Here is a 20,000-nt window from a genome sequence, read left to right as displayed (position 1 = left end):
AAGAGTCAGAGTTAAAGAGTTAGTTAAAGAGTTAAAGAGTTAGAGTTAAAGAGTTAATGAGTTAAAGAGTTAGTTAAAGAGTTAAAGAGTTAAAGTTAAAGAGTTAAAGAGTTAGTTAAAGAGTTAAAGAGTTAAAGTTAAAGAGTTAAAGAGTTAGTTAAAGAGTTAAAGAGTTAACGAGTTAAAGAGTTAGTTAGAGTTAAAGAGTTAACGAGTTAAAGAGTTAGAGTTAAACAGTTAGAGTTAAACAGTTAAAGAGTTAGAGTTAAAGAGTTAAAGAGTTAGAGTTAAAGAGTTAACAAGTTAAAGAGTTAAAGTTAAAGAGTTAAAGAGTTAAAGAGTTAACGAGTTAAAGAGTTAACGAGTTAACGAGTTAACGAGTTAGAGTTAAACAGTTAAAGAGTTAGAGAGTTAGTTAAAGAGTTAAAGAGTTAAAGAGTTAGTTAAAGAGTTAAAGAGTTAAAGAGTTAGTTAAAGAGTTAAAGAGTTAAAGTTATAGAGGTAAAGAGTTAAAGAGTTAGAGTGTTAAAGAGTTAACGAGTTAAAGAGTTAACAAGTTAACGAGTTAAAGAGTTAAAGAGTTAGAATTAGTTAAAGAGGTAAAGAGTTAAAGAGGTAAAGAGTTAAAGAGTTAGTTAAAGAGTTAAAGAGTTAAAAAGTTAGTTAGTTAAAGAGTTAAAAAGTTAGTGTTAAAGAGTTAAAGAGTTAAAGAGTTAACGAGTTAAAGAGTTAACGTTAAAGAGTTAGAGTTAAAGAGTTAATGAGTTAAAGAGTTAATGAGTCTTCTGTTTCTGTGAATTCAGTTTAATCTGAATAAACAATCCCGTTATTTATTATAAACCAAGTTTTAGTTTTTAACGTATAAAACTTTCCTGCAGAGCTGCTGAGAAATCCGTGAACACACACACACACACACACACACACTTCTGGTCACAAAACATCTCATTTATCTGTTTATGTTTCTGTGTGATGTGAAGCGGCGAGGAGGCACAGAGGAAGAGGACGAAGGACGAAGATGTAGTGGGAGGATGGATGAGTCAGACAGCTAGGGAGAACAAGAGGAAAGAGAGGAAGACGGGGACCAGGGGAGGGAATAAACGAGTGGGAGAGGACGGATGAAGAGGAAGGAAGATTGGTGTGAAGTCTAACTTATCTGATAACGTTAGTTATTTACATTACAAATACAGTATATATTTATATATATAATATGTAACCGGTGTGTGTGTGTGTGTGTCCGGATGTGGACCGCGCCCCCTGAGGCTGCAGCCAATGAGTTGCCCACAAAGTGAGCCGTCAGCCAATCAGAGAGAGGCAGAGACAGCTGTGTTGTCTTTGTGACATCACAGCGGGGAGTTGGCCAATAGGAACGCAGCCAAAGACACACAGAGAGAAGAAGAAAACAAGTTGAGACCAAAGTCATCCTCAGTTTATGAAACTCATAATCTCCATTTTTAATAATTTAGTTTTCTAAATGAGGATTTCATCCTCGTGAAGGTTCTGCTGGTTCTACTGTTCTCTGTTCAGACTCTTGGATAAAAAGTTATGAGTTCAATATTGTTGCTTTAACTCTGGCGGTGTGCTTCCTGCTGAGTCAGAACAGGTGTGGGACAGGTGAGAGAACCACGGCTGCAGAACGTCTGTGACGCAGCAGAACGTCTCCCAACAAACACTTCCCATCCTGCGATGTAACAAATGAAATCCCTCTTTGTTCTTTTAATGTAATCCTGGTTGTTTCCGAGGTTCTGCAGGAAGTTGCTCACTGGTTCTAACTGAGCCTGAAGGGTTTCATTCCTCTCTGGGACATAATTGTCTTTATGTTCTGCGGTTGAACCGGTTCTTCTTTGTGGAGGCGTCACACCTTCCTGTCTCTTAAATACTTTACGTAATGACTTCTTATCTGGAAACATCACTGTGGGACCTGACTGGATGTTACAGGTTTAAACATTCAACACTTCAGCAACCACATGAAAGCATGAAAGTATGAAAGTATGAATTAGAAAACAAGATGTCAGACATCATGTACTGTGTTTAAATAGAAACGTGAGATACTTGCACTGTTCTTGAGTCTCTACATGTTACGTTACTTCATACTTTTACTGCATTTATCTGACAGCTTCAGCTACTCTTCAGATTTTAATATTTCAATTTTGATTTCAATACAACCTGAGTAAATCAGGAAACTAGTGGCCATCAGAGGAACTGCAACTAACGTCCATCCGTTCATCTTTTCAGTGTGTCAGGGAATGCACAACTACCTGACGATGCTGGGGACTCGTGATAATCACTATGACAACATGGTGAGGATGTACACCAACTGCTCCGTGGTCCTGGAGAACCTGGAGGTCACCTACACCCAGGAGCACCAGGACCTGTCCTTCCTCCAGGTCTGTGTGTTGAAGAGGTCATTTGGTGTCAAACACACTTTCCGTTCCTGCTGATTCATTTCCAAATCACGCATCAGTTTGTAGATTCCTTCCTGCTGGTTTCACTTCCTTTCTATGTCTCTGTCAGAGGGACATGTCCGTCCTGTGGTGCTGCAGCTTTTTTTTTAACTTTCTCCGTGTTGCATTCGAGGACGCTCTGACATCCGTGAACTGATGGTCAACTGCCAAACAGCTTTGCCTTGAGGAGCTGTTGTTGTCAGAAAAAAAATCAAAAACCTCCGGAAGATAAACGCTGTGAAGCAGGTCAGAGGGAGGTCACAACAGTCCACAGCTGCACGCTCATCTCGTCTGCTAATATATCTTTAATCTGATAAATGACTAATAATCAATAAATCACTAGCTGTGTTTCCATTCACACATTTTTATGCTCATTTTGAAGTTCTGCACGAGAAAAGCAAATGTGAAGAAAACGCTTTACGTTCTCTTGAGGTGTTTTTTGTCGAAAAAGAGTTGATGCTCTGAATGGATTATGGAAACGTCTTTGACAAATTAATTCTGACGTTGGTGGTTGAAGTTTGCTTTAAGCCTGCAGCGCCACCTTCTGACCAAACTACAATGTAGACCAGTTTATTCGCTCCAAACCAGGAGACAACCTCCGGTTCTGTAAAGTGAAGTCAGAGCTTCATGTGTTAAAGCTGCATTCTCTCTAGTGACCACCAGGGGGCGACTCCTCTGGTTGTATAGAAGTCTATGAGAAAATGACTCTACTTCTCTCTTGATTTATTACCTCAGTAAACATTGTAAACATGAGTTTATGGTCTCAATCTCTAGTTTCAAGTCTTCTTCAATACAGCATGATGTTCATTTAGTACATTATGGTCCATTTAGAGTCAAACAGACCATAAAGCAGGGGATGCTTTAGGGCGGGGCTACACAGTGATTGACAGGTCTCTAACAGAGACGTATACGGCGTCTCTACGTCACTCCTCCTCAGTCCACATATGGTCACTTCCTGTTCACTGGTTGCAAAAAAACAAGATGGCGACGACCAAAACGCTGAACCCGAGGCTTCATAACATCACAACGACTACTTCCACTTCTCATACAGTCTGTGCTCCAAACCCACTGATGGAAACGCATTATTTTTTTGTTTTTGCGACAATTCAAAAGTTTGCTTAAAATTCACCTCGACTGTTGACTCTTTAAAATGAGCTGAAGCCAGCGGCTGCATTGAAGGAAGGAAATCAAGATTGTTGATTGATTTGGAAAATGTTGAGCAGGAAATAAAAATATTTGCAATTTGTAGAAGAAGAAAAAACCAAAACAAGCTAAAAACAAATGCTGATGATTTCTTCTTCTCTCTTCAGACCATCCAGGAAGTGGGCGGCTACGTTCTGATCGCCATGAACGAGGCCGCTGACATCCCGCTGGTCAATCTGAAGCTGATCCGAGGCCAGAACCTCTACGAAAACCAGTTCGCCCTGCTGGTGATGTCCAACTACAACCGGAACCACTCGTCTGCTACGCTCAACTACACCAGCGGGCTGAGACAGCTGAGGCTCAGCAATCTGACAGGTACACACACACACACACACACACACACACACACACACACACACACACTTTCCCAGCAAATACATAGAGGCGGTCACAGTCTGACTGTTGCCTTTTAAGATTCTTTAAACTATGTTTAATTCCCAGACGAGCTGCTTCAGTACCTTCTTACCTTCTCATTCCAGTGTTTACTCTCGTTGTGTTCTGCTTCATTTCATTTCACAAGCTGCTCGACGAGTGTGGGAGGCGTGGCCTTGCGGGGCTGGCAGCGGGCCGGGGGGGGGGGGGGATTAAACACCGTTTATAAATCTTCAGTCAACACCAGATTGTGCTCTGCAGCAGGACGTAGACCGCACCCAGAGCAGCCGTGGCTGATGATGTAGACGTTAGCCACTGAGAGTGTCTTGTAGCTCCGCATGTGAAGCTGGAGGACGAGTCCAAACGTAAACTGTGATGTCATTTACTTCAAATGCAGGAGCACACAAGAGTTTGTCCTGTCATGTTGTTCTGCACCGTGCCTTTAAGTGATTTGACTTGAGGACTCCAAAAAATCCTCAAACTTCATCTTCTCCTCACAGAGATCCTGAAAGGAGGCGTAAAGATGACCCACAATCCTTTGCTGTGCAACACTGAGACCATCCAGTGGTGGGACATCCTGGACAAGGACAGCAGTTCCAGCGTGCTTCTCAAGACGGACCCCTTCACGCGTAGATGTAATGATAATAATATATATACGTATTTAGTGGTATGTGGGATGAAGATGAGGCTTCCTCATTCAGCTGCTGCTGAGCATTAATGTGTGTGTGTGTGTGTGCGTGTGTGTTTTTGCAGGTGAGACGTGTGACCCGACGTGTGTTAACGGCTCGTGTTGGGCAGCAGGACCGGATCACTGCCAGAGATGTAAACTCTACTTCATCTAACTTCACCTCATCAACATTCAATTTGTTATCAATCTGCAATAAATTGAAGAAGTCTGAAGTCTGAAGTATTACTTTGACTGAAGTAAAGTAGTACTTCTTCCTCATACTAACATACTAATCCTTGTGTGTCCTTTGTCTCAGTCACTAAACTGCAGTGTGCGGAGCAGTGCAGCAGAAGGTGTCGCGGCCCCAAACCCAGCGACTGCTGTAATGAACACTGTGCGGCCGGCTGCTCTGGACCTCGAGCCACCGACTGCCTGGTCAGTGTGCAACATGTGCTAACACATTAGCCTGTTAGCTGAACCCACGTCAGCTGCTTCAAGGTCGCTTCAGAATCACGGGATCTTGAGACTTACCCGTCTCTGTTAGTCTCAGGATCCCACGTTAAGGCCCTCATGAAGCCTCAGGCCTCCTGATGGGTCTGCTACTGCTGCGAATAAGAGGCAACATTGCTAAATAATTACAGAAAAAAATTTAAATATGAATACAATTATTTGAATCTAGTTCAGACCAAATTATTTGACTCACTCTTTTACTTGGTCACTAGCGCCGGGTATCGTTTTAAAAAGGTACCAGTACCCTTAACCCTTGTGTCGTCTTAGGGGTCAAAAATGACCCGTCACTATGTTTAACAGCATAGGAAACCCCCTTAATGATCTTTTTTCAACTTGAAATTCAATGACTTTTCCTAGAATGACCCCAACATGAGAAAAAGTTAAACATTGCCTTTGTTCATATTTCCATAAAGGCTGTACACCAACAGTGTACACATCTTGTCTTAGGGGTCATTTTTGACCCGGTAGTTATAAAATCATTTTCATACTACAGAAACCATAAAAAACACACCACAACAACACACACATACACACACACAATAAATGAAGATTACGTGTGCTACTGATTGAACTCAGGGAAAACAAAAACTTTCTCGCGAATATGCAGCACCTCCCCTCCACGACCCCACACCTGGCTGAAGTTCTCAGACAAAATACAAACAAGATCAGAGAGAATAAACATTTCCTGAAAGCATTGTTTACTAATGGGGAATGCAGTCAGAGGCTATAGAGGTGCTGCAGGTGACAGCACCCCCAGACAACTGGAAATGGATGGATGAGATTGACCTGCTCGGGCTGCTTTTCTTAGCAGGTGTGTATAGGTCCCGAGGCGAGGCTGCATCTAGTCTTTGGGATGCAAAGAGTGGAAGGGCGATTTTCCGTGCAATGATGTCACTGAAAGTCTTTCATACTTTATCAAAAACGATACGATTTGATAATCGTGAGTCAAGACCTGCAAGGCGTGTGACAGACAAACTTGCGGCCATAAGAGAGGTCTGGGAGAAGTGGATTCCAGATTAAACACAGTCTTTCTGCACTGTGAAGAGGAAAAACTTAGATATTCACAAAGTTTGTGATGAATGACAGGTTGTTTCTTCATGCAAAATAGATTTGGGATTTAAAATGCAATCAAGCTGTTTTATTTTAGGGGTTTAGTGAAGGCGGGTCATTTTTGACCCCTAGGACAAGTAGTGTATACAGAAAGTGAAGACAACACATGGGTTAAAGTGACACCAGATAACCACAGTTTATGTTCTGCTGTGAAGTCCACACAGAAACTGTAAAGGAACAAACACTACTTGGTACTGGGTTGCTTCGGTCGATACCTTAAAAGTAATCTCTATGAACAGATTCAGCTTTCACATGTAGGATCTGTCGGCAACGGGACAAGATGTTGGTTGTTCTGGTTTCTGTTCGAGTAGCATTGACCAACCGTGGTGGAGCGGGCTTTGGTTGGTAAACAGTCCGTGTGGATTGAAAGAGGCTGTGATGTGATCTGGGAACCCAGCGGCGATCGTCTGACAATGATGTTTGAGCTTTTTATTGGTTTGAAATCAGCTTGTAAACTGGCTACTTGTGAAACAGTTCGGTCGTCTCTCAACTCAAACTCCAGTCTCGTATCTCAAGTCTCGGTCCGGATATCCTCGCTGGCCTCACTCCAACCCCACGAATACAGACCCCTTACCTCCAGAGGCTTATCGTCGTCAAAATTTCGTTTTCAAAATGAACATTTCCTAACATATTTCCTGTCTGTGTCTCTCCACTTCCTCTCCAGGCCTGCAGGGATTTGAATGACGACGGCACCTGTAAAGACGCTTGTCCACCTCTGACACTCTACGACCCAAAGACCCACCAGGTGGTCAACAACCCCAACGCCAAGTTCACCTTCGGGGCGACCTGCGTCAAGGCCTGCCCACGTATGGACCTTAAACCCTCATTCATTCTAAACATACATAAATAATCATCACATTATGCAGTGTTCATTACAGCCACAACATGAAAGTGTTGATCGAACAAATGACTTTCTATTGATGGAGCTGAAGAATCAATCCTGTACTGTCTCCATCATGAGTCAGCATCGGTTGAGGACCACAAGTATGAAAAGTAAAACAACCTCTGACCTCAGCAACACACGTGAATCTCTGACTGAACTGTTGGCTACAGAGGTGCATTATGGGTAATGTAGGCGCTGGGTGTTGACAAGAAAAATGTGTGAAAAAAAGAAGAAAAAGACGACATCTCTGGTTCTGCTGCATCAATTTTGATCGTCTTTGAGTCCAGCAGTGTTGAAGAAGTGCAGATAAAACTTCTCATTTGACTTTTGGTGGAAGTTAATACAATTCTGCTTTGTGTTTGTTTTTCTTGCATGAAGATAACTACGTGGTGGCAGGTGGATCATGTGTTCGTACCTGCAGCGCTGGGATGTACGAGGTGGAGGAGAACGGAGTCCAGCGCTGTAAAGACTGCGATGGTCCCTGTCCCAAAGGTAGAGACCTAGAGAGACCTAAAGAGACCTAGAGAGACCTAGAGGGACCTAGAGAGACCTAAAGAGACCTAGAGAGACAGGAGCTGTGTCCCAATCCTTTGAGAAAATGATGAAAAGTTAAACATTTATCAATAATGTTCACACAGGGATGCAAACTTAGAAGATTGACACATTTGACACAGCAGAATAAACACAAAGTCACACATAAATCATGTACATGGACGTCTTATTGTGGGTTTAAATAAATAAAAGAGAAAGGTGACATCACAACTGTCATCTCTGTGACATCATCAACAACACATCAGAAGTGTATTGTCCTCTCTCCTGGTTGTCCTATTAGTAAAGGCTTTATAATGGAGTAGAGCTAATGTAACTGTAACTTTAAGTACAAGATGGTCAAATGGAGATATTACAAACAGACTAATGTCTTAATTCAAAGCTACGGTTGTGAATGTTTGTCCATCGTTCTCCCCTCAGCTAGTTAGTTTTGCTTCACACCACAAAATAAAAGTAGCAAAATACTCAAATTCAGTGTATCCGTGTAGTTAATCTCAACGTTTAAAACGTTACTGGACTTAAAGTGATATTTCAGGTTGACAACCTGTCTACCTGAGCTCCTGTTGGTCCGTTTATGGACATAATATGAAGTCTGTAAAATCGTCACAATTAGTCAACCTCTGAAGTTTGAAAGTGAAGTTATTAAAAGTTTCTTTTCACGGCTTAATAACTACGGTCAGAAGCAGGCAGAGGAGCTGCCGCTAATAGCACAGCGGCTACCGCTAACGTTAGCTAGCTTGTCAGCTGCTAATGTCACGTAAATTAACCGATCACTTTAACACACGTGATGTTATAAGATCGCTTATTTTGTTTTAACATTAGTATCGGTGACATGCGAGTGAGTTGAAACACAATACTTACATTTAAACATCGTCCCCATGTCATTAAAATCAAATCTTCATCGGCACGCAATGCATCTTGGGATATCGTGGGCCATGAAGGATCCATCAGTTGTGTCCTCTGAATCTGGGAGCTGAAGGCTGCATTCGTCGGCTGCATTTGAAGGAGTCTTTGAAATGGGACGGCCTCGCCTCAGCCGCTGTGACGCAACCGGTCTACAAACGCAGCCTCCGAAGGATGCGGCCGCTGGATTGGGACACAGCCAGAGACCGAGAGAGACCTGAATACTGAACAAATAACCCGACAGAGTCTTTTCTCTCCCTCCAGTCTGTGACGGAGTCGGGGTTGGCACTCTGATCAACACCATAGCCGTCAACGCCTCCAACATCGAGTCCTTCAGGAACTGCACTAAGATCATCGGGGACGTCTCCCTGATCGCAACCTCCTTCACTGGGTGAGACACTAACCCGGACCTACATATTTAGGTTTACCAGTTATCAAGATTTCCCCATGTGCAGTGAAGGAAAAGTGAAACTAAGGGGTTTTCTTTCATTGGCTCTTTCAGGGACCCGCACTATAAAGTCCCGCCCATGGACCCGGCTAAACTGGAGTACTTCAGAACGGTGAAGGAAATCACAGGTAGGTCGAAGGAAGTCTGTGAAGGAATAAGGTTGTAAAAGGTGTTATTAGGGCCCGAGCAACCGACGTCGGGCCAGCGAAGGCCCTATTGAAATTCTATCCGTTATTTTTATTTGTCCGCAAAAGGAGCATTTTTGGGGTACTTGCCATCCATGAAAACTCACCAAATTTGGTACACTTGTCAGGCCTGGTGAAAATTTTCATCTGAAAAAGGATGCATCTTTCTGTGTAAAAACATGGCTCTCTAGCGCCCCCTACAAATCGGACCGGTGACGCCCCTTGGCCAGTATGTCCAATTTACTTGAAATTCAACACACAAGTCCGACTCTGCTAGATCTACAAAAAAGCCTCTCAGACCCCTAAGCTCCGCCTACTTAGATTCTCCGCCATTTTACATTTAGTGAAAAACATATTTTTGCGAACTCCTCCTACATGCTGGGTCCGATTACGACCAAATCTGCGGTGGATCATTATTGGATCTAGATCATCAACATTTTCAAAAGCTTTTTGATATCTCTTTGCGTTACAAGATATGGACCAATAAACTTTTAAAGGCACGGCTTGTATATCAATACACATAACTTCTCAACCGTTTGTCCTAAAATTACAAAATCTGCAGCATATGTGCACATCGCATGCTGTAACATACCCTGAGAGTTTTGTTGCATTGAACCACGCGAAGTTGTGTTTTTTGTCACTTTTTACATTTTTCAGCCTTCGTACTTTAACAAACTGCTCCTACAGATTTTAAGCGATCAACTTCTACTTTGGTCAGGATGCTCTTAAGACCTTTGTGATTAAAAGTTATCTTATCCATGATGCTACTTCAAGCTTGAACATACTTCAATTGAAAACATTTCAATAACTCATAGCGCCGCCTACTGGCTAAAGGAAATGTCATATTTTATACTTTTATTTATTCCTCCTAGCCAGGTGACCTGATCAGTCTCAAATTTGGTAAGGATAGCCTCAAGACATTGATGATGCATCATAATGAATATTGTGCATTTTCGTTGAACGCACCCCTGACGTGCTGGAGGTTGCGAGGGCCCGTTCATCGCTTTGGAGTATGCCGTTCACGATCAGTGTGTGTGTGTGTGTGTGTGTGTGTGTGTGTGTGTGTGTGTGTGTGTGTGTGTGTGTATGTGTGTGTGTGTGTGTGTGTGTTTCCTCCAGGCTTCTTGATGATCCAGTCCTGGCCGGAGAATCTGACCTCTCTGTCAGTGTTTGAGAACCTGGAGATCATCAGAGGAAGAACAACCCACGCGTGAGTCAGCTAATACAATATTAAACTGTCGTTACAAGAACAAGTCAAGTTTTGAATGCAGGACCTTTACTCGGCACACTGTTACTACCTTCTGGTAACAGATCAGAGTACCCCCCCCCCCCCCCCCCCCGGTTAGAGGATGAATCATGTTAGATCTCTTCCTCTCTAGTCACTACAGTTTGTTGGTGGTGTGGGCGAAGAACCTCCTCTGGCTGGGTCTGCGCTCTCTGAAGGAGGTGAGTGCCGGTCGAGTGTTGATAAAGAACAACTCTCAGCTCTGCTACATCCGACCCGACCAGTGGACCCGCCTCTCCAGATCCAGAGACCAGACTTCCATCATGCAGAACAACGCTCCCCCAGACGTCTGCGGTGAGCTCCGAGACGTCCTTACAGCCGTCGCTGCTCAGAGGACAGAATGAAATGAGAAACTTCTTCTTGTCTGCCTCACGCAGAACGACAGAATCGAACCTGTGACCTGGAGTGTACGGACGAGGGCTGCTGGGGTCCAGGTCCCACCATGTGTGTCTCCTGTCGCCATTTCAACCGTAGGGGGCGCTGTGTGGCGCGCTGCCACCTGCTGCAGGGGTGAGACGGCAGACTGTCCCTGCTGGGACTTGAACCTATGACCTTATCACTGAATATGCTCACATAAGTTCAGTTTTCATGTCAGTAAACTTTGAGTACTTATGTACTAAACTTGACTACTACACGAATATAATACGAAGTATCATTAAATGTTGAAATTATATAAGATACTGGGGAGTAAATAAAGTTAATAAACCTTTAAGAGCCGCAACATTTAAGAAGAGAACACATGAATGCATCAATAAGTATAATCCAATAATATAATACAAGTACTTTTATACTTTTGCTTCAGTGAAAGACTTATAAGGGAGTATTTCTACACTATGTATTACTGCTTTCACTGCAGTCAGACACTAGAGTACTTCTTCCACCACTGACACTATATCTACATCACTGTGGACCTCGTGTGTAGATAAAGCTGCTGGTGTCTCTGTGTGTCTCTTCTGCAGCGAGCCCAGAGAGGTGGAGGTGAACAGCAGCTGTGTGGAGTGTCACCCAGAGTGTCTGCTGAAGACCAGGACCCCGACCTGCCGAGGACCGGTCAGTCCAGCTGCTGGTTCATTTCTATCGTACAAATCCTAATATGAGCCGTGAAGGCTGTCAAGAGCACCGCGTGTCAACTTTATGATCGATTCTCACATTAATGTTTATCGCAAAGTATTTTTTTTAAAAGATGTGAAGCGAATTCACAAATATCAACTTAAAAAACTCACTACATTTTGAATGAATGACTTCATGACTCCTCTGGCGCACCTGCAGGGTCCAGACCAGTGCTCCCAGTGCGCCCACTTTAAAGACGGCCCCCACTGTGTGCAGCGCTGCCCCCACGGTGTGCTGGGAGACGGAGACACGCTGATCTGGAAGTACGCCGACAGGACAGGCCAGTGCCAGGCCTGCCACCAGAACTGCACCCAGGGGTGAGACGCACATCAAGGCGTCGAGTGTCGTCTGTGATGAGAAGTGAAATAAGAAAAGTGACGTGAATCTATAAGGAGCTGCTTGTCTCTGTGTCTGCAGGTGTTCAGGTGCTGGACTGTCAGGATGCACCAGGTAGAAATACAACAACATCAACACAATGAAAAGCAGTTTCTGCACGTTGCTTTGGATCCTGTTAGCTGATTTAAATTTATCTCCTGAACATTGAGGTCAGAGGTTCACAAAAGATGTGAAAAATAAAATAAAAACTGATTTAAGCTACAAACGAATGAGTCCACGACGTGTCTGTCCCAATCACATGACCCTTATCGGGGAGAAAACCAACAGGTCTTCCAGTGATTGTTTCAACACGGACATCATGCTAAAGTAACCTTTCATCCAACATCCCTAAAGGTGTGATCAGACGGAAAGGGACGCAAACCTTTGCCCAGCTGGCAACATGTGTAGTTTATGAAGCGGATTCATAAGAAGCATCAGGACAACAACAAACATTTTGCTTTAAGTTGAAACATTTTCAGCTCATACCAACGGGTCGGTTCCTGCCGTGCGTTCCATTGACTTTGCTTGCGGTCGCACCACCTCCAGAGTTCCCCTCGCCTTCTGTCTGAACACACAGTTCCGTTGTAAAGGGAGCTTAGGATGGGAGTCAACAGGAATGCTGCATTTAAATGGAGACATATGTGAATTATACCACAGTGGTTGAAGGGCAGTTGATCTAAACTCTACCTCACCACGCTACATTTGAATAGGAGTCTATGTTAGTGTGCTAACATTGAATGTGAGTCAATGGGAATTATACTTTTGCATATTAAATATGAATAGATGTTAATAGTAATTCTAGCTTTTGAATGTCAGTGTTCAGTCCTCCCTTGCATTTTAACTGTGGTGTAATTGAGCATAATAGGGTAATTATTAAATGGGAGATAATGGTAATTCTTACTTCTCTGAATGGGAGTCAATGGGAGTCAATGGGAACTTTACCGGAGCATACATTAGTTTATAACATAGCGTGTTAGAATTAAATACAAGTATTTGGAAATTCTAACTCAATGTGCCTCAATTTAATGGGCGACTATGATGAGGAATGATTCTAACGTGTGAACCTCAGGATCACCTGAAACACAAACATCTGCTCCGTGTGTCCTCACAGTGTGGCCACGCTGGCGGTGGCCGTGGTCGGCGGGCTCTTGATCGCGGTCATCGTGTCGCTGGTTATCTTTGTGTTGCTGCGGCGTCGACGAATCAGGAGGAAGAGGACGATGCGCCGCCTGCTGCAGGAGAGAGAGGTGGGAGAGGACGGGACAGCTAGATATAAGACATGGCTAACAAAGAGACAGAGGACACAAAAATACACAAAGATACAGAGTGTCAGAGAACGTAGTGTACTGTATATGACCTGTAGATATTAGAGTCCCGTGGACATTTAAAGTGTGTGTCTCTGCAGCTGGTGGAGCCGTTGGCTCCGAGCGGTGAAGCTCCTAATCAGGCGCTGCTGAGGATCCTGAAGGAGACGGAGTTGAAGAAAATCCGGGTGCTCGGCTCCGGGGCCTTCGGGACCGTCTTCAAGGTGAGAAGGTTTTCATCAAACAACACTTCATGGCGCTTGTACTGAAGATGTGTAGTAGGGATGGAAATGTCCACTTTGGTCCAGACGGAAACATCTCAACAACTATTGGACGTCATTAAATTATGTAAAAAACAAACATTCATGGTCCCCAGAGGATGAACCCCACTGACTTTGTTGATCCTCTGACATCTTAGCGCCATCATCAGGTCAACATGTTAACGTGTCCAACACTTTGGTTTATCACCAAACACATTCAGAATTACAGACATTCAATCTGCCTCGTGATAATTGGCTAATATTAGCATGCTAACATGCTAAACTAAACATTATACCTAAAACCAGAACCTAGTGGCTCCAACCAGTTATTATTAGCAATACCAGTTGATAGCGTCACGTAGCAACATGTCCACAGATGAGACAGAACAATAAACAGAATATTACTTCAGCTGGTTTACTGTTGGGGGAAGCCATCTTGGAATTTGAGCTCGAGGTTCGTTGGTTTGAAGTTGAGCTGTTACTGTGTTGAATATGATGGATATTGTTATTAGGGTCTGTGGATCCCTGAAGGAGAGAACGTGAGGATCCCAGTAGCCATCAAAGTTCTCCGAGAGGCCACGTCGCCTAAAGCCAACAAAGAGATCCTGGACGTAAGACTCCTCTTCTTCATTCTGTTGATTCTTCCTCTTTCCTCTTTCCTCCTCCTCCTCCTCCTCCTCCTCCTCCTCCTTCCTCGTCATCATAATGCTCTCAAACGACTTGATTCTTTGTAAATGTGAATACAAACAGTTTGATTTTGATGTTGGACGGAGATACAAAGACACACTTCAGGTTTTACTTGATGAAGTTGTTTCACCACGTGAGACTAAATCAAGTTATTATGAATACAAAGGGTGTGTGTGAATAAATGGAGTGTGTGTGTGTGTGTGTGTGTGTAGGAGGCGTATGTGATGGCGAGCGTGGATCACCCTCACGTGTGCCGTCTGCTGGGGATCTGCCTGACGTCGTCGGTCCAGCTGGTGACTCAGCTGATGCCGTACGGCTGTTTGCTGGACTACGTCCGGCACCACAGGGACCTCGTCGGCGCTCAGTGGCTGCTGAACTGGTGCATCCAGATCGCCAAGGTGAGTCCAGAATCCCCAGTGGATCCTCTGCAGACCAGCGGCTCGTGAGCTCCTCTGTCTAAGACGAAGATCTCGGCCTGAGGCGTCGGCTCACCGTAAGCCTGCTGAGGCCCGTTAGCCTGTGTGAGGTTCCTGTTAATCTACTCACACTCTGCTCTAAGGCTCAGTTTGATGTTTGAAGTGCTGGGAAAATCACAAACAACAAGGTCACGAGCTCAGCAGCACTGAGCCTCCAGTTTGCTTCATTCAAGCTCTCACCGATGTGGGATAATATCTATATACATACATACATACACACACATCTATCTATATATATATATATCTGTTCACAGCCGGCTCACAAGGTGCAGGGTTGGAAACTTCTCTCTTTTTCATTTGTTACACACAACCTTTCTCCTTCTCCTCGTCTTCCTCCTGTGTGTGTGCGTGTGCGTGTGTGTGTGTGTGTGTGCAGGGCATGAACTACCTGGAGGAGCGTCACCTGGTGCATCGGGACCTGGCGGCGAGGAACGTCCTGGTGAAAACTCCAAACCACGTCAAGATCACCGACTTCGGCCTCGCCAAGCTGCTGACGGCCGACGAGAAGGAATACCACGCTGACGGAGGAAAGGTGTGTGTTGTTCAGTGTTCCCATGGAGATGCTCTACAGAACACCGAGTTATGAAAGTGATCCTTAAAATGCTCACGTCTTCTTTGATGTTTCAAAAGGAACCGCTCAGGTCATGCTCGTGTCTCTGCAGGTTCCCATTAAGTGGATGGCGTTGGAGTCGATCCTGCAGTGGACCTACACACATCAGAGTGATGTCTGGAGCTTCGGTGAGTCGACCACCTCCACCTGCTCTCTGTGCAGTGATGCTGGACGGAGTATATTAATATTCTCCTGCTCAAGGAGTCTCAGACACATTCTACTTTCTTCACATCTCCACAACAAGATGAGACCAACAGCATGGACTGCTGGAGTTTGTGTATTATTGATCTTCCCACTAACAGGTTAACAGCAGCAACCAGCTGTCAACAGCTAGTTTTCTAGCCGACATCTCTGTGACATTCACAATCACAATCTTCTGTCAGTCGTCTGCTTCGTTCCAGTTTTACCTCCAAACTGCTGATTTAATATCAGAGCTGGTTGAGAACTGAGAGTCAGTTTCCTGCAGGTCCTGAGTCTATTAACTCCAACAGGAGAAGTCAACATGAACACGATTCTTTCTCTCCATCGTCGCCAATATTGTTTCTCACAAGCTACATATCTCCACAACATTCTGACACTAACATGGTGGCATTTATCAGACTCACACATCAGGAGAACATTCACTTTGTTCGAGACCTTTTCTTTGTCTCGCCAACACCCTCTCACCAGATCTTCTCTGCTATAGAGCCAGTCCATTTGATCGGTCTCTGGTCTGTGGTCTGCAGGTGTGACGGCGTGGGAGCTCATGACGTTCGGCTCCAAGCCGTACGACGGCATCCCGGCCAGCGAGATGGCCTCGGTGCTGGAGAGAGGAGACCGGCTGCCCCATCCCCCCATCTGCACCATCGACGTCTACATGATCATGGTGAAATGTAAGAGCTCGGAGCTAAACGCTGACTACAAAGACTGCAGTCAGCGTTAAAGTGGACAGTTAACACCTGAGAGTCCAGCTGAGGACATGTTTCTACTCATGATTTCCTCTCTCTCTCTCACCAGGTTGGATGATCGACCCGTCCAGTCGTCCCACGTTCAGAGAGCTGATAGTGGAGTTCTCAAAGATGGCTAGAGATCCATCCAGATACCTGGTCGTACAGGTACACTGTGTGTGTCTGTGTGAAGCCTCTAGTTCAGCAACATTGCGGTTTATAACAACTTCTTGAGTCTTTTGTGTGTCATTTTCATCAGTAATAATAATAACGTTGTACTCGCCAAGTCAACAGCTGAGATCTGTGAACATGTTGGCATCACAGAAAAGAAGAAACATGATCAGACAGTTTGGAAACATTTACTTCCGCTGATCTGGGGCCGGGTCTCGGGGGCAGCAGGCTTAGGAGGGTGTTTCAGACGTCCCTCTTCCAAGTAACGCTTTCCAGCTCTTCATGGGGAACCCCCAGGCCAGACGAGATATGTAATCTCCAGTGTGTTCTGGGACTTCCTCTGGGCCTCTTACTAGTTGGACGTGCCTGGAGAACCTCTAAAGGGAGACGTCCAGGAGGCATCCTGGCCATAAAGGAGCAGCGGCTCTACTTCGAGCTCCCTCCAGATGTCTGAGCTCCCCACCCAATCTCTAAGGTTGAGCCCAGCCATCCTATGATGGAAGCTCATTTCAGCCAGGAGTTTGGTTCCAGCACCAGTGTTATATTATACACTATATCTACAGTAGCTGGTACCGCTCCACCTCCCGCACCAGCTCTGGTCCCATCCCTGCCAGAGACATGGCATTCCACGTCCCCAGAGCCAGTCTCCTACGCCAGGGGTCAGCACATCTTGGTCCCCTTCCTTTCTTGCCGCCGAGCTCACATTGCCCCCGAACCCTGAAAGTGGTGGGACCACAGGGCGGCGGCTCCATGAACATTTATCTGGTTGTGCTTTTTGATTTTCATGCTTTGGAAACATTGTTTTTCGAAAATCTTCATGTGAATAAAACTACATTGAATTGAATTGAATACATATCGAACACAAAATGAGTACTGGTGTTGTACTTCTGTTATAGTCAGAATGAACATGAACATCATTGTGACTCCTGTCTCAGGGCGACCTCCCCAGTCCGACAGACAGCAGGTTTTACTCTCGCCTGCTGAGCTCAGACGACATGGAGGAAGTGGTCGACGCCGACGAGTACCTGCTACCTTACAAAGGAGCGGGTCATCATGACACCCGTACCTGCCACGCCACGGTAAACAAACACTCTTAAGCCTGCAGGAGGTGGTTTTGGCCTCTTGTTGTCTCTGTTTGATGTTTGAGTTGCTGAAGAAGTTGGAGATGAAATATAGAGGATAAAAGGAAGAATAAAGAATTAAAAAGCAGACAAACCTTTTCTCCTACTGGTGTGTTAACAGGATGTGCATCTTCTCTGTCTTCACATCAGAACGGTCATCCAGTCAGAGAGAACAGCATCGCTCTGCGTTACATCACCGATCCGACTCACAACGCGCTGGATAAAGAAGACTTCAGCGGCCACGGTGCTCATCTGTCGATCACATCTTATCACATCAGAAAACGAGTGAATGAATGAACAAATGATAGAGAAACAGTTGTAAAATTAAACAGGTAGAATAAGTGGTCTGGATGAAAGTCAACAGACATAAAAGAAGAGTTAATAAACCGCTTTCCTCTCTTTCAGAGTACATGAACCAGAGTCTGAGTGGAACCAGCCAGAGCAGCAGGCTGTCGGAGGTTTTGAATCCCAACTACGAGGACTTAAGTCTGGGCTGGGGCGCCGCCTCGCTCCCCTCCCCGCTGGAGGACCTGAAGTCTTTGGGACCCGAATACCTGAACACCGCCCAAAGCTCGCTCCCCCTGGCCGCCAGCGACCGCCTTGACAGTCCGGACTACCAGGCCGACTTCCTGCCGCGGGCCATGCCCTTCACCGCTAACACCACCACTGTGACCGGGAATGGTCTGTTCCTCCCGGCGGCGGAGAACCTGGAGTACCTGGGTCTGGGTGCTGCACTGTACGCCCCCGTCCGCTAGGGGGCAGCAGCATCCAGACAGTGGAAACCAAACGTTTAGTCCACGGACGGTATTTCATTTAGCTGATTTTAAATGTAAAGTTCTACCGGCTGACTGAGCAGCAGCATCTTCTGCTACACTGGAACACAAGCTGCACGCTAAGCGTTGCTCAACAGCACTCAGGCAGCAGTTACCGAGGAAGAGAAGAGTCTTTTTACTGTCGGGATTCAAACCAACCTAACTCTGTGTCCTTGAACCTTTAAAGGGCTGCATTCATTGTTTCACAGCTGTTGAGACAAAACACTTAAGTTTCACCAGATCAGGGATTTGAATCGGTCCGTCTGGGAGAGACGCTGCAGGACGGGACAGACATCGGAGACATGGACAAAGTTTAAGAAGCACAATGAATCCCTTCCTTCTCTTCCACTCCACCTCTCCTCTGCATCAGCATCAGCATAAGTTTGTTGGTCGACACTAGAAACAGGAGAACCAGAACCAGGACGTTGTGCGCAGAGGTCTGAAGATGTGCAGAAGACTCACCAGAGCTGTGGTCGTCATGTAGTGTTGATAACAGAGGCTGGAAGGGGGGCAGTAGTCAGGGACACATGATGGATCCTCAGCTCCACCAGGAACCAGCAGCACGGTGGCGCCCCCAGCTGGTGGTGAGACGGCCCTGCAGCTGAACTCAGTCACATTATTAGACATTTTAAAAGCTGTTTCAGCGTTGATGACATGTTCCTGTGCTGCTGTGGAGGATACACAGAGGGACTCACGTAGCTTCTGCTTGTTAGAGACCAAATGATGACATCCTGATGTAAATGACATCACTTCATGGTGTTCAACGTGCTGCCCATCTTAAACTCTGAGCTGTGCTTCCATCTTCTCAATAGTCAGACGCTCTGGTTTTAAAAGCTTCGCTGCGTGAGACGTGTTGCAGTGAAGGCGCAGTGACTCCAGGAGAACAGTCGTGTTCACAGATGATCTGCTGTTTGATGTTTGGTTGGACATCGGACGTCACGTGATGTCGCAGCAGGAATTCTCTCTGTTTGTGTTTCCTGCTGTGGACGTTGTTAAAGTTGTGGTGAACAGAGAAGAAGAAGAAGAAGAGACTCTGTGGACACAGACGGGTGAGCGCTGCAATAACTGTATATATGAAGTGTGCTCACATGTTGATGAACAACGAGCTTCTTGAACCAGTGAAACCTTCCGTCAACGTTTCACTTGAAACACGTGGAGCTGAGCTGTGATGAGTTAGTACTGAAGTGTGAAACGTTTGTTTTTCTGCCTTTACTTGAGGAGAAGGAGCCGAGCTGTGATTGGCTGTTGCTGCTCACTGCTTCTTCCTGTTTGTCTCTTTAGTTGCTGCTCGTCTTTAAAAAGCTCCAGAAAGCGTCACACAGCAGGAAACACCTTCCTACACGTTTATTTATACGCATTGTTTAACTCACAGCGTTTCCAGGTTTTTATGTGTTGATTAAAAACGTTCATAAAAACAAGTTGATGGAAACAAACTTATTGTTGCAACATTGAAAAATATCTCATTGAATTACTAAATATTGTTTCATCTTCAGACACATTAGTGCATCAGACTACGCGTGTGAAGTGAGGTTGTTAGGAGTCAGAGAGACAACGTGTGACATGACGTCGCTGCTGCTGTAAACAGAAGAACG

At 45.1% G+C, this 20,000-nt stretch overlaps 1 protein-coding gene and 2 long non-coding RNA genes across 3 annotated transcripts in view; 1 reads left to right on the top strand and 2 right to left on the bottom strand.

Annotated features, from left to right (window-relative positions):
• Positions 1-10,112, bottom strand: part of LOC142943654 (uncharacterized) — an 11,587-nt gene extending 1,475 nt beyond the window's left edge. The window contains exons 1-2 of the long non-coding RNA XR_012952114.1: positions 7,602-10,112; positions 5,215-5,288 (exon numbers count right to left, since the gene is read on the bottom strand). This is a non-coding gene — a long non-coding RNA (uncharacterized LOC142943654). The remainder of the gene's footprint in view (positions 1-5,214; positions 5,289-7,601) is intronic.
• Positions 1-19,817, top strand: part of LOC142943652 (melanoma receptor tyrosine-protein kinase-like) — a 30,487-nt gene extending 10,670 nt beyond the window's left edge. The window contains exons 2-27 of the mRNA XM_076085295.1: positions 2,233-2,384; positions 3,752-3,959; positions 4,517-4,651; positions 4,770-4,838; positions 5,000-5,118; positions 6,968-7,109; positions 7,565-7,678; positions 8,903-9,029; positions 9,141-9,214; positions 10,391-10,481; positions 10,651-10,850; positions 10,934-11,066; positions 11,516-11,606; positions 11,826-11,983; positions 12,084-12,116; positions 13,153-13,288; positions 13,447-13,569; positions 14,118-14,216; positions 14,505-14,690; positions 15,145-15,300; positions 15,431-15,506; positions 16,104-16,250; positions 16,375-16,472; positions 17,411-17,554; positions 17,747-17,840; positions 18,002-19,817. Coding sequence (XP_075941410.1) covers positions 2,233-2,384; positions 3,752-3,959; positions 4,517-4,651; positions 4,770-4,838; positions 5,000-5,118; positions 6,968-7,109; positions 7,565-7,678; positions 8,903-9,029; positions 9,141-9,214; positions 10,391-10,481; positions 10,651-10,850; positions 10,934-11,066; positions 11,516-11,606; positions 11,826-11,983; positions 12,084-12,116; positions 13,153-13,288; positions 13,447-13,569; positions 14,118-14,216; positions 14,505-14,690; positions 15,145-15,300; positions 15,431-15,506; positions 16,104-16,250; positions 16,375-16,472; positions 17,411-17,554; positions 17,747-17,840; positions 18,002-18,351 — 3,455 coding nt within the window. The 3' untranslated portion in view covers positions 18,352-19,817. The remainder of the gene's footprint in view (positions 1-2,232; positions 2,385-3,751; positions 3,960-4,516; positions 4,652-4,769; positions 4,839-4,999; positions 5,119-6,967; positions 7,110-7,564; positions 7,679-8,902; positions 9,030-9,140; positions 9,215-10,390; positions 10,482-10,650; positions 10,851-10,933; positions 11,067-11,515; positions 11,607-11,825; positions 11,984-12,083; positions 12,117-13,152; positions 13,289-13,446; positions 13,570-14,117; positions 14,217-14,504; positions 14,691-15,144; positions 15,301-15,430; positions 15,507-16,103; positions 16,251-16,374; positions 16,473-17,410; positions 17,555-17,746; positions 17,841-18,001) is intronic.
• LOC142943653 (uncharacterized) lies at positions 11,313-17,679 on the bottom strand. The gene is made up of 5 exons (XR_012952113.1): positions 15,377-17,679; positions 14,541-15,286; positions 13,117-13,273; positions 12,528-12,660; positions 11,313-12,014 (listed from the first exon to the last, which is right to left on the bottom strand). It is a non-coding gene; the product is annotated as an uncharacterized LOC142943653 (long non-coding RNA).
• Positions 19,818-20,000: the final 183 nt, after the last annotated feature.

This window comes from Anarhichas minor, unplaced genomic scaffold (genome assembly GCF_050575085.1).
Source record: "Anarhichas minor isolate MPS153535 unplaced genomic scaffold, ASM5057508v1 ptg000148l, whole genome shotgun sequence".
Taxonomy (NCBI): Eukaryota; Metazoa; Chordata; class Actinopteri; order Perciformes; family Anarhichadidae; genus Anarhichas; species Anarhichas minor.
Note: the sequence above shows the minus strand (reverse complement) of the source record. Positions and strands in the feature narration are given on the sequence as shown.